Source organism: Schistocerca americana, chromosome 7, assembly GCF_021461395.2.
Source record: "Schistocerca americana isolate TAMUIC-IGC-003095 chromosome 7, iqSchAmer2.1, whole genome shotgun sequence".
Taxonomy (NCBI): Eukaryota; Metazoa; Arthropoda; class Insecta; order Orthoptera; family Acrididae; genus Schistocerca; species Schistocerca americana.
The window spans coordinates 309,671,995-309,691,440 of record NC_060125.1 but is presented as its reverse complement, the minus strand read 5'-3'; the positions used below and the strand labels follow the sequence as shown (position 1 = coordinate 309,691,440).

Genomic DNA, 19,446 nt, shown 5'->3' with positions numbered 1-19,446 from the left:
ACTATCCACAAGTTCATCAAGGCACTGTTGGTCCAGATTGCCCCACTCCTCAACGGCGATTCGGCGTAGATCCCTCAGAGTGGTTGGTGAGTCACGCCACCCATAAACAGCCCTTTTTCAATCTGTCCCAGACATATTCAATAGGGTTCATGTCTGGAGAACATGCTGGCCAGCCTAGTCGAACGATGTCGTTACCCTGAAGGGAGTCATTCACAAGATGTGCACGATGGAGGCGCCAATTGTCGTCCATGAAGACGAATGCCTCGCCAATATGCTGCCGATATGATTGCACTATCGGTCGGAGGATGGCATTCATGTATGGTACAGCCGTTACAGCGCCTTCCATGACCACCAGCGGCGTACATCGGCCCCACATAATGCCACCACAAAACAGCAGGGAACCTCCACCTTGCTGCACTCGCTGGACAGTGTGTCTACGGCATTCTGCCTGTACCAGGTTGCCTCCAAACACGTCTCCGACAATTGTCTGGTTGAAGGCATATGCGACACTCATCGGTGAAGAGAATGTGATGCCAATCCTGAGCGGTCCATTCGGCACGTTATTGGAGCCATCTGTACCGCGCTGCATGGTGTCGTGGTTGCAAAGATGGACCTCGCCGTAGACATTGGGAGTGAAGTTGGGCATCTTGCTGCCTATTGTGCACAGTTTGAGTCGTAACACGATGCCTTGTGCCTGCACGAAAAGCACTGTTCAACATGGTGGCGTTACTCTCAGGGTTCCTTCGAACCACAGTCCGTAGGTAGAGGACATCCACTGCAGTAGCAGCCCTTGGGCAGCCGGAGCGAGTCATGTCATCGACAGTTCCTGGCTCCCTGTATCTCCTCCAAGAGCGAACAATATCGCTTTGGTTCACTCCGAGACGCCTGGTCGCTTCCCATGTTGAAAGCCCTTCTTGGCACAAAGCAACAATGCGGACGCTATCGGACCGAGGTATTGACCGTCTAGGCATGGTTGAACTACAGGCAGCACGAGCCATGTGCCGCCTTCCTGCTGGAATGACTGGAACTGATCGGCTGCCGGACCTTCTCCGTCTAATAGGCGCTGCTCATGCATGGTTGTTTACATCTTTGGGCGGGTTTAGTGACATCTCTGAACAGTGAAAGCGACTGTGTCTGTGACACAGAATCCACAATCAACGTCTATCTTCAGGAGTTCTGGGAACCGCGGTGATGCAAAACTTTTTTTTATGTGTTCAAAAATGGTTCAAATGGCTCTGAGCACTATGGGACTTAACATCTATGGTCATCAGTCCCCTAGAACTTAGAACTACTTAAACCTAACTACCCTAAGGACAGCACACAACATCCAGCCATCACGAGGCAGAGAAAATCCCTGACCCCGCCGGGAATCGAACCCGGGAACCCGGGCGTGGGATTTTTATGTGTGTATAACAAAACAAGAGTATGAGATTCCAATGTCTAATACTGTCTGCGATATCGTCGTCAGTTTACCAAACACTGCGGTCCTATCTCTTTTCTCGACAACCTTCACTCTAATTATGATATTGAACTAACATGTTATAATAAAGTACACTATGCAACGGAATTTAAGTATCATTTTTTCAAAACCTCGTAATTGCTCTCCATTGCGACCCATAAGTTTGTAATTGGGTTAGAGGTGCCTACAACCTTCCTCTGCAATGGTGAAAGCGTATGACGCACTGTAACGTTACCCTCGCGCTTGACGACGCTTCATATAACAAGGTTTCGACATTTCCGAAGAGAAAAAAAAGGCTTGGAAGTTCATGTGATGTGTAAGGTGGGTTAATGAAGTCACATTGGCACCAAGTTTCACCGCAATTCTACCCAACGCCACCGTGGACGTGTCACACTGTAGAAAGGTCGTCACACCTCCTCTCCCTCCCCCCCTCCCCCCCCCCCCCCCCCCGACCCGCGCCATCGTCCCTCTCACGGCTTCTTTCCACGTCCCTGCAGTGGCCAGAAAGGTGGCACCCAGTGTTGAAATCACGCGGTTTTCTCATGGGTATTCGAAGGAAACATTTCAGACACACCGCCGCTAAGAATCAACACGAAAAGGACTCACAGGATGCCACAAAGGCCGTCAACGACACCACCCCTTTCCTTGGGGTGTTGATTTCCAGACATTTCGAAGTCGAGAATGGCAGTTCTCAGAGCGATGACCAGCAGGACGACGGTTTTGACTACCTTTGGCGCTGCTGACACCACCGGCTTTTCCAACCCCTCTCCAAGGACATTCTCGGGCTGCATTCCCAGGGAACTACTCCTACACCTTTGGAGTGAGTGCGACTGCAGTTTTTGCTCTCATGTACAAGCTGGGACCACTAGAGATAGTTCAAAATCATTCGACGAAATTTGAACGTGATGCAAAGCAGCAAAGGGTGCTTATTCTTTTTCAGCCCTCCAGCTTCCCGCCAGCCTACGGCATGATCACGAATGGGTGTGGCATTGACATATATGGGACTACAATGGAAAACGGTCCCTCTAAGACCTCTCATACAATAATACCGTCGGTGGCACCCGCTTTATGTTTACTGAGAATTGAAAATGCTCCTTTACAGAGGAAACCTATCGATGCCAATGTCGTACTTTTCTTGCTGTCAGAAGCCTCGTCGAGCCCAAGGTTGACGTCACAGGATGCCACACTTTTGCCTCATTATAGAGGAAGGTTGTAGGCGTCTTTGAGCCAAATTCTAAACTTCTTCATGGCAATAGAAAACAATTACGGCGTTTCGAAAACTTAATTTTGTTGTGCAGTGTATTTACGGAAATTCTATTTTTTTCCAGATCATTTCCTGACGTATTGAAACATTATTTGTATCTTTGAATTAAAAGTTTTTGTTTATAAAAATTAATTATCCCATAGATTTCACTTTACATGACTTATGATAAATGCCACATGATTTGCATATTTTTCCAAATTTAATTTGTGTAGTAAACACGAAACTATATTGATGTTCTAAAAATACACTTAAATCCTCATAAATAATTCAGTGTTTTCTAAAAGTTAGATATGTACTAAATTTTACACATAGCATGTTTTAGTTTCCCAAAATTTATATTTTGCAACTTTATAAAATAACTTTTACCATTATTTTATTCCTTTGATTTTTGCAGTAGTGAGAGACGTAAGTTTACATAAAACTGCGAATAATACAAAAATAAGATGTCATTATAATCATTAATTTGAACAATGCAGCTTGTAGAACATACTAGACGTTCATGTTTTAATATATAGAACTGAATACATAACAAATGATCAGTCAGTAGGTGGCAGTCAGTATGTGTTAGTATTTGTTTCAGAGAGCCTACCGCATGTCTTTTGTCACAAAGGCATGAGTAAAAGACACTCTTGAGTGCCAAAGAGATAAATGGTATATTTGTACTACTGTGTCGAATTAAAATGTGAAACGAAACACGTGGTGTGATACAGTGATACAGTGTCTTCACTTCGTCATTAAAAATACCCGAGGCCTGTGCTCATGCCCAAGCCAAAAGTTGAATTCTTCATTAAGTATAAACCAGAAGATGAGTACATCGTTCTTTGTACGTTCATTCATCGAACTTTTTAGTAAATTATTTCTCTTTCCTTGAACTTAGAAAACGTACTGCATTAGCAATTAGTGATGCTGGAAGAGTACATAATTTTGATACAAATCTGCAAGAGCTATTTTTCACGAAATTTATGGAAAGAGAACCATTTCAAAAGCCAATAATTAAAAATCCTGTAGCAATCCACACGCTCCAAAACGATTCCATAATGATTCCAAGGCCCTACCACAGGACCAGAGTATGTTCAGTGCTAAAAGTTCATCCACTGTAGAGTTTTCTTACAGGTAAAGTACCTCATTGATCATGACCAATAAAATGATGACCACTTTAAAACACAATCTCCGCCCCAGGGAGCCCACGACTTTCCGCCTCAGCCCCACGAGGGATGCCGACCGCCTTCCGATTACATGAGCTCCAAAATTGCTCACCGAAATTGTTCTAAAATCTCTGCCTTTCACACTTAATAGCCGCATGCAGGCAATTTCATTGGACATTTCTGCCCATTTAAATGACTATAGCAAAATGATGCTTCCTACCAAAGCTTTTCAAAAGTTTCCTTTCAATACATGCTAGGGAATACGTTCCATATCGGAAAAATCACTTGCCCTTCAACCAACCTCTTAGGCCTTCTCCATAACTCCTTTAGGATTGGAGAGAGACTGGCACATCACCCACAGGTTGGAGAAAACTTACATCCCCGAAAAAGTGAACCTGTAGGCAAGAGCCAATAGAGGATCACACAGTTGGAACCCGGAATTGATAAGTTACATCCTCTCTTCAACGTTTTATTGTTAGCTAGCTATTTAGCTACAAATAACATAGTTTATATTCACACTAAACGATATTTGATGGGAAGTGTCAACTGAACAAAAACAGAACATATGTACATTTAAAAACTGAACAAGTACAAGTAGGACTTCCACTCGGTACAAACTTAATTATGTACATATGCGACATAAATGACGTTATCTTTTGACTGCACTGACTTAGAAGCTTAAATTTTTTACACTGCCAACCAACCATAGATCTTAGTATTTGACACAAATTTCAACTTGATCCCTGTATTCTTAATCCTATAAGGGTTCTGTTGTGGATTGGCAGGAGAGCCAACCCACGAAGTTTAGAGGAAGCCGAAAGGCACGCGTTTAAGCTCACGCAGGCGGGCGTGAGGTCTGGAACAGGACAAGGAAATTAGAACTTAGAAAAACGGACGCAGATGGTGGAATACTTAACTTTAATCAAATTATGTTGCACGTAGCTCTTGTCTGTACATTATTTACAATATCAATAGCAACTGATAATGGCGCCTTGCTAGGTCGTAGCAAATGACGTAGCTGAAGGCTATGCTAACTATCGTCTCGGCAAATGAGAGCGTATTTCGTCAGTGAACCACCGCTAGCAAAGTCTGTTGTACAACTGGGGCGAGTGCTAGGAAGTGTCTCTAGACCTGCCGTGTGGCGGCGCTCGGTCTGCAATCACTGATAGTGGCGACACGCGGGTCCGACGTATACTAATGGACCGCGGCCGATTTAAAGGCTACCACCTAGCAAGTGTGGTGTCTGGCGGTGACACCACAGGTTCCTTTTTATCGCCTGAGGTATGGGACCCTGTTGTTGTTGTTGTTGTTGTGGTCTTCAGTCCTGAGACTGGTTCGATGCAACTCTCCATGCTACTCTATCCTGTGCAAGCTTTTTCATCTCCCAGTACCTACTGCAACCTACATCCTTCTGAATCTGCTTAGTGTATTCATCTCCTGGTCTCCCCCTACGATTTTTACCCTCCACGCTGCCCTCCAATACTACATTGGTGATCCCTTGATGCCTCAGAACATGTCCTACCAACCGATCCCTTCTTCTGGTCAAGTTGTGCCACAAACTTCTCTTCTCCCCAATCCTATTCAATACTTCCTCATTAGTTATGTGATCTACCCATCTAATCTTCAGCATTCTTCTGTAGCACCCTAAGAACATAAAAATGCTAGCCATTTACACTTTTTTTCTCTGTAAAGAATAAATATTTCTGTTCAAAAGTTCCTCAGTGACAGGGAAGGAATTATTAAGGAGAAACATTTCTTATCTACATTTAAAAACACTTCTTCGGTCTGTCTGACATTTTGTTTCAATGGATAGACTGCCACACAATTTTATAGCTGCCTATTTAACCCTTTAGCTCCCTAAAGGGCAATGCAGATAATCTTTCCTTCTAGTGTTGTACTTGTGAATAGCTCTGTTACTCTCAAATTCAGATGGATTGTTAATAACAAATTTGATAAATGAATAAATGTCTTGTGATGCCGTGTTAACATTTGCACCTACTTAAAAAAATACCTGAGAAATATGTGTGTCTGAATCGCATACATAACTCTACGAGGGCGTGCCGAATAGTAATGCCCGGAATTTTTTGTACACAAACTCTTAGAGCTGTTTTAATAAAACAAACATAATGGAAATGCCGTGTGGCTCGTGTCTCCCACCGGGTAGACCGTTCGCCTGGTGCAAGTCTTTCGAGTTGACGCCTCTTCGGCGACTTGCGTGTCAATGGGGATGAAATGATGATGATTAGGACTACACAACACCCAGTCCCTGAGCGGAGAAAATCTCCGACCCAGCCGGGACTCGAACCCGGGCTGTTAGGTATCACATTCCGTCACGCTGACCACTCAGCTGCCAGGGGCGAACAACAAACATAATTAACACTCTATACATTTATTCTTCACGTCTACATACTTCCAGCTCTCTGTCGCTAGAGGGCTCCGAATTGTAGAGTGTAACATGGCGATGTGTGACGTAACTATGTTGGCATGTGAGAAACACCGTACTGTAATCGCAGAGTTCGTCCACACATGGAGCACACTCTCCTTCAGCATGACACTCCAGACCATACAGGAGCGCTGCGACGCCTGCAACAACTCAACCCCTTGGGTTATCTTTGATCGATCATGCTCTATACATTCCCGACTTGGCCTGATTCGATTTTCATCTGTTTGCAAAAGTTAAAGCACACTTTCAGGGACTTCGCATTGATAGTGATGAAGCGGTGCAATCAGAGGTGAGTTAGTGGCCTGTTGAGCAAAGTCAACTATTCTACAGTGACAGTACCAACAAACTGTGCCCTGAAACTTCCTGGCAGATTAAAACTGTGTGCCGGACCGAGACTCGAACTCGGTACCTTTGCCTTTCGCGGGCAAGTGCTCTACCATCTGAGCTACCCAAGCACGACTCACGCCCCGTCCTCACAGCATTACTTCTGCCAGTATCTCGTCTCCTACTTCACAAACTTTACGGAAGCTCTCCTGCGAACTTTGCAGAACTATCACTTCTGAAAGAAAGGATATGGCGGAGACATGGCTTAGCCACAGCCTGAGGGATATTTCCAGAATGAGATTTTCACTCAGCAGCGGAGTGTGCGCTGATATGAAACTTCCTGGCAGATTAAAACTGTGTGCCGGACCGAGACTCGAACTCGGGATCTTTGCCTTTCGCGGGCAAGTGCTCTACTATCTGAGCTACCCAAGAACGACTCACGCCCCGTCCTCACAATTCGAGTCTCGGTCCGGCACACAGTTTTAATCTGCCAGGAAGTTTCATATCAGCACACACTCCGCTGCAGAGTGAAAATCTCATTCTGCAAACTGTGCCCTGTTTGCGAGAAAAATTTTCTTTGGCAGGGTGAATATGTTGAGAAATGCAGATGTAGAATGGTAGTAACATTTGTTTTATTTAAAAAGCTTTACGAGTTTTGACACAACAGTTCAGAGGCATTACTTTTCAGCATGCCCTCACAATTACTTTCATTTGTGCAACGAGTACTTTTTACCTAGGTGAGGAGTTAACACGGAATATTATCCCATAAGACATCAGTGAATGAAAATATGCAAAATGTATTAACCTACTAACTTCTGTATTTCCAAAGTTAGTAGTGTTTCTTATGGCAAAATTAGCCGAACCTAAGCTTTTTTGGTCTGCTACATGGTATTTCCAGTTTAAATTTTTCATCAGTTTTCGGTGTTGTTTATTATTTCTTGTTGGTATACTACGTTAATAGAATGCGGGAAGTCTTTGACAGTACAAAACTGGATGAGTTGCGTTTTTCAATGTTTAAAGCTAGCCCATTTGTGCAAAACCGGTCAACAACTTACTATTTTCTCCGTCAGTGCCTATTTACCTGGCATAAGAACAGCGCTTGTATCATCTGCAAATAGAACTAATTCTGTCCCCTGGTTAAAACAAAACGGTAGATCACTAACATAAGGCAAGATGAGTAGTAGGCCACTGATCGAACCATATGGCAATCACAGTGTAATTAATAAGCCTATAGAATCTCACTTGCCAATCCCTATTCTGACAAAGGAAGGCCAAGACGTTGGTATCAAAGATTTACTTCAAACTTAGTACACCATTAGTAGGCCATTAAAACAACATAATGTGCTAGTAGCAAGGTGTACTACTCTGGCAATTTCGAGAAAATCGCAAGAGAAGTTTTACGCGTCTGTTATATGGTTTATGTATCTGTGCGTAGGTGCTGGAAGTTACAGTTCACGGTGGTCAGGTGGTTAACATTCGAGGTTCGTAAGACATGTGTTTGAGATGGCGGCTCGACTCTCGCTCACACATAATTAATCTACATTTTTTTTCGTTACTTGTCATATTATTTAACTTATATGACATCTGAGAGATAATATAATTGAAAAAAAAACAACAAAGTTTTAGTGAATTTCATGTTATTTGACTACTTGCTATTTTTAAATTAAATCTTATTAATAGAACTAACATATTTGTAACTACCGACAAGTAAACAAAAAAACGGATAGAGTTTTCCTGAAAATGTATGGCCTTCTTGATTTGCGAAAACCCTTATAGGTGCAATCTGGTAAGGTACAGTGCGTGGAAAATGCCGTGGCCGCTAGATGCGAGAGCGCGGGTGGGGAGAGTGGGGAGAGCGGCAGTGGTGGGGAGTCGCTCACAGCGCTGTAGGGGAAAGTGCCGTTCTAAGCTGAGGCCTAGGCTCACAATTTTTGTAAATATTAAGTGGGACCCCTCCAAGCCCACACTTGCATGATGACCATTCGAAAAGATCTACTGTCACCTCTGCTTTCTTTAAGTATCTAAAATGAATTCCGCCGAAAATGCAGCGATTTATTTTTGGTTGGATTGTTAATCATTTGTGAAAGGTGTACAGTTTTGCTTCCGCAGTTTGCCGATAGGTGGCGACAACGGTAAGTAGCGGTCGAAAAAAACAGATCGCAGACGTCAGGCAGTTAGCTTGGACCTCGGTCAACATAACCTCATTCAAACATTAGTCGATTTATGTCCTCATCATATAGTTGTTCTTGATTGAAAATGTCATTTCAAGAGCCTAATTCTCGTCATTTGCGGGAAGTGTTACTGTTTTGTTTCAGTATGAAGAAAACAGCGGCTGAGTCTCATCGAATGCTCTCTAACACGTATGGTAAGGACGCTATTAGTGAAAGAACGTGTCGTGAGTGGTTTCAACGCTTCAAGAACGGCGATTTTAACGTCGTAGACCGGTATAGTGGTGGAAGAGAAAATGTTTTCGAAAATGCAGAATTGGAGACATTGCTGAGTGAAGGCTCGCGTCAAACTCGAGAAGAATTGGCACGATTAGTGGGAGTGACACAGCAAGCCATTTCAAAACGTCTCAAGGTGGGCATGATTCAGAAAGAAGGAACTTGGGTCCCGTGTGAGCAAAAACCAAGAGACGTTGAACGGCGTTTGTGTGTTTGTGGACAGTTGCTTCAGAGGCAAAACGGAAGGGATTTCTGCATCGCATTGTGACCGGGGACGGAAAATCGGTTCATTACGATAACCCTAAACGCAAAAAATCATGGCGATACCCCAGCCATGCTTCCATGTCGACGGCCAAACCGTATATTCACGGTTCCAAGATCATGCTCTACATTTGGTGGGGCCAGCTCGGAGTCGTGTACTATGAGGTGTTAAAACCAAATGAAACAATCACAGGTGCTCGTTATCGAATGCAGTTAATGCGTTTGAGCAGAGGATTAAACGGCCGCAATACAGCGAGAGGCATGGTAAAGTGATTTTGCAGCACGACAATGCTCGACCCGACGTTGCAAAAGAGGTGAAAACGTACTTGGAAACGTTAAAATGGGAAGTCCTACCAACCTACCGTATTCTCCAGACTTTGCTCCCGCTGACTATCACCTGTTTAGATCAATGGCGCCTGGCCTGGCTGACCAACACTTCCGATCTCATGAAGAAGTCACAAATTGGATCGATTCGTGGATCGCTTCAAAAGATGAACAATTTTTTCGACGCGGGATTCGTAAACTTCCCGAAAGATGGGAGAAAATAGTGGCCAGCGATGGAAAATGCTTTGAATGATACATGTGTAACCAATTTGTTTCATTAAAGCCTCAAAGGTTGGGGAAAAAACGCCGGAAGCAAAGTTGTACACCTTATAACTTTCAAAGAACTGTCGTGAGTGGTGAATTTTGAGTAAAACCTACACATTTCTCTGGCTGCTATGTTAAAATTTGCTTCTTTTGCCAAAACACAGCGGAATTAACACATCTCACCTCACTAACATGTTGTGCGGGCACTATTGCGAGAGAATACCGAAACAGTGGTTTATTAAGGAACTGAGGAAAAAAGTCAGTAGCACATGAAAAAGCACAATATCAGTACAAAAAACGTGTAATGTCTTCACATACGTTGTTCCGAAACCCATAGCATTTCGCGATTCTCCAGCTACCGATAGCTGTTAAAAATTTCTTTCTTTCGCTGAGAAAGTTTGGAGTTATTGGAATAATACGGTAGTAATGAAGATTTACATAATAAAGATATGGAAAAATACTCTCGTCTTTGCGGGCTATGATTTGCCAAAATCTCATTTCGATATCTGAAACCGTTTATGAAATATGAGCAATGTTGTGGATATTTCACTTTGGCTTTATCGCTGGCGCGGCGCGATCGCAAATGAGTGTGCTACATCAGATCAATTCCCTTGAGATTGGCGACAGATAGATACCTCTACCCATGTCTAAAGAACAATTCAATGTGTTAGCTAAATTTCATACGCAACAACATATATATAATATGGACGAAACGCAAAATCATAGCGACCTTCATTTTTCATTGCACCCTTTTCCGAATTTCACGTGATGTCTTACTTTCACGTAAATATCACAATAACTATGACCATTAACGAAATGATGGGCACATCATCATGAACCGGACATATAAAGCTACAACTAAAGCAAAAATGTTTTTTTTTTACTGAATAGTTTCTGTAAAATCGTTTGAGAAAGACTGCGGGGGTGCTCGCCTTGATTCTGTCACCGCTGGTCCGCTGAAAGGTGAAAAACACTTATGTGCCCACCTACCGAGGAAATGAATGACCTCACCCAGCACTTTGGATGAAAACTGGTCACTACGCATCAGCTACCGTATCCTGCGCGAGCTATACCCGGAGTTACTTTGCACCTCGACGCTTCGAGCAGCAGACACAGAGGCAAGCCCCATTTGGCAGTTAACCTAAGCGGTGAGACGTTGCTAATGTAGTAAGAAATAGTGTAAGTGTAAAATTTTTGAACATCACAGAATTTACAACTGTACTACAAAAATGAAGGTGACTCCCTGTTTTCCGACTACTGCAGATAATAAATGTCATGACTATTGGAACAGTCGCCTTATCCACGACCCTCTTGGAAAGTGCGCATACTAACCATTTGACAACACTGACTTCTCACGGCGGGCACCTTCGCGCAGATACATCAGTTACATAACAGACGCGTAAAACTTCCCTTGCGATTTTCACGGAATTGCCAGAGTAGTGTGTCTTAGTACTTACACATTACAGTAGAACCCCTCTAATCCGACCTTGGATGGTCCGTCACTCCGGTTAGCCAGACCATGCTCAGGCCCGCGAGCCTGTGCCGACTTATCACTGACTGGACGCCTGTCGGGCCATTGTTGCGGTGTCTATCGCTGTGCATGTTGTTATACTGTACGTTATTGTGCAGTTTTATCTCTTATTGGGATTAAAAAACGTCGTTGTTTGCTTTATTCTGTGTTCTGTACGGTACTTATTACTGTAGATTCATTATGTGTACAGTTGTCTGTTTTTCAACATGTCTGGATTCAAAGGTAAACACGCAACTTTTTCACTGAATGAAAAATTAGCACTGCTACAAAGACAGGACGAAGGAGAATCGCTCCAAAAATTGCAGAGGAACTGAATGTAGGTGTTACGACAGTTGAGGATTGGAGGAAGAATCGGAAAGACATCGGATCCTATACAGTTACGATTGATGGTGAAAACACTCTGAAGAATCGCAAAACATTAAAAAAGCCTAAACTTGAACTGCTTGATAACGCATTGTGGATGTGGTTTTGTCAAGAAAGAAGGAAAGGAACACCAATATCCGGGCCAATTCTCAAAGAAAACGAGATAGTTTTGCACCAAAACCTGGAAGCCGAAAGTAAATTTGCTGCCAGTGAAGGCTGGATTGATCGTTGGAAAACTCGTCATGGTGTCCGATTTGTTTCTATTTCCTGTGAAAAACTATCTGCCGATGCCGCAGCTGCTAAGGAGTTTTCTGTTAAGTTTCAAGAAATTGTAGAAGAAAATGAACTGTTACCCTGCCAAGTGTATAACATCGACAAGACAGGGCTGAACTTTAAAATGTTGCCAACAAAAACGCTCGCAGCTTCAAATGAATCCATGGTAGGAACGAAACTTATAAAAGATAGAATAACAGTCATTCCTTGTAGCAACGCAGATGGTACCCACAAGCTCCCCTTCTTCGTCATTGGCAAATCTAAGATGCCAAGGGCATTCAAAAATATGAACTTATCTTCCTTGCCGGTTTATTACCGCAATCAAACATCTGCTTGAATGGACTGCAACCTTTTTAAATCCTGGTTTTTCGACGAGTTTGTGGCATCGATCGAAAAAGACTTGAAGCAAAAAAAATCTGCCTGTTCGTGCTCTACTGCTGTTGGATAACACACCATCACATCCATCTGAGGAAAATTTGGTGAAAGGGGACATAAAAGCTCTCTTTCTGCCTCCTAACGTGACCTCACTCATCCAGCCAATGGATCAGGGCGTCATCGAATGGTTAAAAAGCTGATATCGCAGAAAGTATATCATCTCAATCTTGGAAAAATCTGAAGGAGGTCATAACTTATTTGAGGCTATGAAATCGCTGAACATCAAAAATGGCATCTACACAATCGCTGCAGCATGAGATGAATTGAAACCTGATACACTGCGGAAATCGTGGCGTAAGCTTTGGCCACAAGTTATGACAGATTGATTGACTCTGAGCACTATGGGACTTAACATCTATGGTCATCAGTCCCCTAGAACTTAGAACTACTTAAACCTAACTAACCTAAGGACATCACACAATACCCAGTCATCACGAGGCAGAGAAAATCCCTGACCCCGCCGGGAATCGAACCCGGGAACCCGGGCGTGGGAAGCGAGAACGCTACCGCACGACCACGAGCTGCGGACAGTTATGGCAGAAAATGAGCATACCGAAGATGAGCAAAACAACGATACACTGGAAACCGTTAAAGATCTACAAACTCTTGAGTCGAACGTCGCTGCCAATGAAGTTGAAGAGTGAATCAACGAATGTGACAAAGACTGTGACACTTTTGAAGAGCTCAATGACGACCAGATTGTTGCCGCTGTTAGCCAGGAAACTGTGAATGAGGAAACGGACGGCGAAGACGAACCCCCCACCCGGATTTCACACAACGATGCAAAAACACTTTTGACATCGCCCTTCAGCACATCGAGCAGAATCCAACTTCAACTCCAATCGATGTTTTGTGGATAAAAAAAATGGAGGGACACTGCAGCTAAATCTAGAATAACATCTGCTAAACAAAAATGTGTCACTGGCTTTTTTGCCAAGTATTTGTTTTCGTTTTTACTGTAAAAACAATGCATACAGTATAATCATTTCTTAGTTTATACATACAGTAGTTTATTTCTTTGTAAAAAATTTCTTTTTATGTACAGTGCTATAAACATTTTTTAGTTTACAGTATACAGGGTGAGTCACCTAACGTTACCACTGGATATATTTCGAAAACCACATCAAATACTGACGAATCGATTCCACACACCGAACGTGAGGAGAGGGGCTAGTGTAATTGGTTAATACAAACCATAAAAAAATGCACGGAAGTATGTTTTTTAACACAAACCTACGTTTTCTTAAATGGAACCCGTTAGTTTTGTTAGCACATCTTAACATATAATCAAATACGCAATCAGTGCCGTTTGTTGCATTGTAAAATGGTAATTACATACGGAGATATTGTAACCTGAAGTTGACGCTTGAGTACCACTCCTCCGCTGTTCGATCGCGTGTATCGGAGAGCACCGAATCACGTAGGGATCCAAAGGGAACGGTGATGGACCTTAGGTACAGAAGAGACTGGAACAGCACATTACGTCCACATGCTAACACCTTTTTATTGGTCTTTTTCACTGACGCACATGTACATTACCATGAGGGGTGAGGTAAACGTACACACGTGGTTTCCGTTTTCAACTACGAAGTGGAATAGAGTGTGTCCCACTGGAAACGCGTCGACGTATGTGGTATCAGCATGAAGGCGCACCTGCACATTCCGCAATTAATACTAGGCTCACCCTTGACAGTATGTTCGACGGGCGTTTCATAGGACGAGGAGGACGCATAAATTGGCCAGCCCGTTCTCCTGATCTTTCACCTCTGGACTTCTTTCTGTGGGGTACGTTAAAGGAGAATGTGTACCATGATGTGCCTACAACCCCAGAGGATATGAAACAACGTATTGTGGCAGCCTGCGGCGACATTACACCAGATGTACTGCGGCGTGTACGACATTCATTACGCCAGAGATTGCAATTGTGTGCAGCAAATGATGGCCACCACATTGAACATCTATTGGCCTGACATGTCGGGACACACTCTATTCCACTCCGTAATTGAAAACGGAAACCACGTGTGTACGTGTGCCTCACCCCTCACGGTAATGTACATGTGCGTCAGTGAAAAAGACCAATAAAAAGGTGTTAGCATGTGGACGTAATGTGCTGTTCCAGTCTCTTCTGTACCTAAGGTCCATCACCGTTCCCTTTGGATCCCTACGTAATTTGGTGCTCTCCGATACACACGATCGAACAGCGGAGGAGTGGTACTCAAGCGTCAACTTTAGGTTACAATATCTCCGGATGTAATTAACATTTTACAATGCAACAAACGGAACTGATTACGTATTTGTTTATATGTTCAGATGTGCTAACAAAACTAACGGGGTTCCATTTAAAAAAACGTAGGTTTGTGTTAAAAAACATACTTCCGTGCATTTTTGTATGGTTTGTATTAACCAGTTACACTAGCCCCTCTCCTCACGTTCGGTCTGTGGAATCGATTCGTCAGTATTTGATGTGGTTTACGAAATACATCCAGCGGTAATGTTAGGTGACTCACCCTGTATATCGTTTGTACGTTATTAAGTACAGTACAGTACTGTAATTTGTTTGTCGTTATCCTTTTAAAACCAATACATATTATAGAGTGTGTAGACGTTTTTTAGTTAATATACTGTTTAACACTGTGTAAAAACATCTTTTTATATTACTGTAGACGTCTTTTAGTTCTTAAATCGTTTAATTTTTTGTACTAAATGTGTCTTTATATTTTTTGCAATAAATATTAGATTTTTCGGATAATCCGACCTTTTTTCGTTCCGACCATGGTCCTGGTCCCGAAGGTGACGGATTAGAGGAGTTCAATTGTATGTTGTTTTAATGGCCTACTAAAGGTTTACAAAGTTTGAAGAAACCACGTGATCCGAACGTCGTGGCCTGCCCTTGTGAGACCATACTGGTCTCGTCTCAGGGGGCGACAGAATGGAAGTACAGTATAGGAGACAAACTCACGTCGAAGCGTGAGCTCCAGAGAACGCGGTAGATGACCGCGCGGTCGACGGCGGTGTGCAGGTCTCCGGCGCGCGGCCCGCTCCAGGAGGGGTCGACCTCGACGTCGACTGCGAGCAGGCAGTACTGGCCGCGCACGCGCTCGCTGGCGGGCGGCGGGCCGAGCCGCGCAGACACGGCCACGCACTCGTCGTAGTCGCCCAGGTGCGTCGCGGCGCCGCGCAGCAGCCCCGAGCCCAGCTTGGCGCCTCCGTCGAACACTGCGGGCACCAGTGCAAAACTAGTCGCCGTTCTTCAAAGCAGTGTCAGTTCTTAGCTATTTCAATGAAACTGCCGGAATTTAAAGTTGGATATAAAAATTTCGTGGTTAACTTTCCACGTCAGAACCGGCCAATATAACCTGTACTACATGCAAAGACTAAATCAATTTCGCAAAGGCATTCCAAAGCCAAAAACTGAAATAGTAATAATAATAATGAGGGTATGGCATTGGCGGTCGGGAGAGCCCTCGCGGGGCGGTTCGGCCGCCGCTCCACAAGTTCTTTAACGCCACTACGGTGACTTGCGAGTGAATGAGGATGAAATGTTGATAATAGACACACAACATCTAGACATCTCGCGGCTGAGAAAATCCCTGACCCCGCCGGGAATCGAACCCGGGACCCCGTGCGCGGGAAGCGAGAACGCTACCGCAAGACCACGAGACGCGGACACCAAAATAATAAACATCAGATATGAAGGAATCGTAATTAAATATCCCGATGAAGTCTGCAACTTTTTAATAAATACTAGGTGGTCATAATTAAACTTTCTACATCTACATCTACATGGATACTCTGCAAATCACATTTAAGTGCCTGGCAGAGGGTTCATCGAACCGCCTTCACAATTCTCTATTATTCTAATCTCGTATAGTGCGCGGAAAGAATGAACACCTACATATTTCCGTACGAGCTCTGCTTTCCCTTATTTTATCGTGGTGATCGTTCCTCCCTATGTAGGTCGGTGTCAACAAAATATTTTCGCATTCGAAGGAGAAAATTGGTGATTGGAATTTCGTGAGAAGATTCCGTCGCAACGAAAAACGCCTTTCTTTTAACGATTTCCAGCCCAATCCTGTATCATTTCTGTGACACTCTCTCCCATATTTCGCGATAATACAAAACGTGCTGCCTTTCTTTGAACTTTCTCGATGTACTCCGTCAGTCCTATCTGGTAAGGATCCCACACCGCGCAGCAGTATTCTAAAAGAGGACGGACAAGCGTAGTGTAGGCAGTCTCCTTAGTAGGTTTGTTACATTTTCTAAGTGTCCTGCCAATAAAACGCAGCCTTTGGTTAGCCTTTCTCACAACATTTTCTGTGTGTTCTTTCCAATTTAAGTTGTTCCTAATTGTAATACCTAGGTATTTAGTTGAATTTACGGCTTTTAGATTAGACTAATTTATCGTGTAACCGAAGTTTAACGAGTTCCTTTTAGCACTCATGTGGATGACCTCACACTTTTCGTTATTTAGGGCCAACTGCCACTTTTCGCACCACTTAGATATTTTTTTCTAAATCGTTTTGCAGTTTCTTTTGATCTTCTGATGACTTTATTAGTCGATAAACGACAGCGTCATCTGCAAACAGCCGATGACGGCTGCTCAGATTGTCTCCCAAATCGTTTATATAGATAAGGAACAGCAAAGGGCCTATAACACTACTTTGGGGAAAGCCGGAAATCACTTCTGTTTTACTCGATGACTTTCCGTCAGTTACTACGAACTGTGTCCTCTCTGACAGGAAAACGCAAATCCAGCCACATAACTGAGACGATATTCCATAAGCACGCAATTTCAATACGAACCACTTGTGTGGTACAGTGTCAAAAGCCTTCCGGAAGTCCAGAAATACGGAATCTATCTGAAATCCCTTGTCAATATCACTCAACACTTCATGTCAATAAAGAGATAGTTGTGTTTCACAGGAACAATGTTTCCTAAACCCATGTTGACTATGTGTCAATAGACCGTTTTCTTCGAGGTAATTCATAATGTTCGAATGCAATATATGTTCTAAAGTCTTGCTACATATCGATGTTAACGAAATGGGCCTGTAATTTAGTGGATTACTCCTACCAACTTTCTTGAATATTAGTGTGACCTGTGCAACTTTCCAGCCTTTGGGTACGGATCTTTCGTCGCGCGAACGGTTGTATATGACTGTTAAGTATGTAGCTAATGCATCAGCATACTCCGAAAGGAACCTAATTGGTATACAGTCTGGACCAGAATAGTTGCTTTTATTAAGTGATTTAAGTTCCTTCACTACTCCAAGGATATTTACTTTCCCTATTTAACACGTTATAACACGGGAACTAATTACCGTACGAGTACGAAACTGCCGGCCGAAGTGGCCGTGCGGTTAAAGGCGCTGCAGTCTGGAACCGCAAGACCGCTATGGTCGCAGGTTCGAATCCTGCCTCGGGCATGGATGTTTGTGATGTCCTTAGGTCAGTTAGCTTTAACTAGTTCTAAGTTCTAGGGGACTAATGACCTCAGCAGTTGAGTCCCATAGTGCTCAGAGCCATTTGAACCATTTGAGTACGAAACTTGGTAGCATTAATGTCCAGAGTATGGGGTGCATAATTTCCGTGTGTCACGGCGCCCCCTTCCAGTTCCAGCTATGGCCACCGGGTACTGCGATCAGTCATCGTGATTCATAGTCTCACACAACTGACCAGTCGCAGTGCACGTGTTGATGTGCCAACGTGACCTTGGACAAAAGGAGCAGGGCATTACTGGTGAAGCTTTATTATCAAAACGTCAGTAATGCTACTGCTGCACATCGAGAATATCGCTGGCTAAAAGGATTACGCACATACAAAATGTAGACTGGCAATGGCAAGGAAAGCGTTTCTGAAGAAGAGAAATTTGTTAACATCGAGTATTGATTTAAGTGTCAGGAAGTCGTTTCTGAAAGTATTTGTATGGAGTGTAGCCACGTACGGAAGTGAAAGATGGACGATAAATAGTTTAGACAAGAAGCGAATAGAAGCTTTCGAAATGTGGTGCTACAGAAGAATGCTGAAGATTTGATGGGTAGATCACATAACTAATGAGGAGGTATTGAATAGAATTGGGGAGAAGAGGAGTTTGTGGCACAACTTGACTAGAAGAAAGGATCGGTTGGTAGAACATGTTCTGAGGTATCAAGGGATCACCAATTTAGTACTGGAGGGCAGGGTGGAGGGTAAAAATCGTAGAGGCAGACCAAGAGATGAATACACAAAGCAGATTCAGAAGGATGTAGGCTGCAGTAGGTACTGGGAGATGAAGAAGCCTGCACAGGATAGAGCAGCATGGAGAGTTGCATCAAACCAGTCTCAGTACTGAAGACCACAACAACAACAACAACAACAACAACAAAAGGATTACGCAGAGTCCTCTTTCTCCACCTGCTTTGCGGTGCATGATGAATAAGTTCAAATCAACTGGACAACTGAGCGTCGCTGAGGCCGACGACCAGTTACACCACAGGTGACAGGTGAAATTTCTGTTGCTATGGCAGACATTGCTGTGCTTGTAATGTGTCACGACAGTTGAACATTGTGTTGTCAACTGTACGGAAGGTGCTTCAAATTATTCTCAAATGGCATCCGTACAAGATCTGTATCGTACAGCAGCTTGCACCATAGGCCACACAATGAAGTGTTGACTTAGCTCTCCACTTTCTCGTAAGGATTGAAGTTGATGAGGGCTGGCCCTCAACCATCCTATGGACAGAGGAAGCTCATTTTTCTCTGATGGCTGAGATGAACACACAGAATTGCCTAGTGTGGGGATCTTCACCTCCAGTCATTGTGCATGAAGTTCCTCCTTATGGTGAATGTGACACTGTACGGTATGGCTTCACTGCTGCATTCATCATTGGCCCATTCTTTTTTGAAGAGGTTGGCCCTCAAGGACCACAGACATGCA

The 19,446-nt window shown here is 43.5% G+C and overlaps 1 protein-coding gene across 1 annotated transcript in view; it reads right to left on the bottom strand.

Annotated features, from left to right (window-relative positions):
- The window catches only part of LOC124622169 (nose resistant to fluoxetine protein 6-like), a 322,977-nt gene that overhangs the window by 95,544 nt on the left and 207,987 nt on the right, over positions 1 to 19,446 (bottom strand). The window contains exon 4 of the mRNA XM_047147813.1: positions 15,490 to 15,746. Coding sequence (XP_047003769.1) covers positions 15,490 to 15,746 — 257 coding nt within the window. The remainder of the gene's footprint in view (positions 1 to 15,489; positions 15,747 to 19,446) is intronic.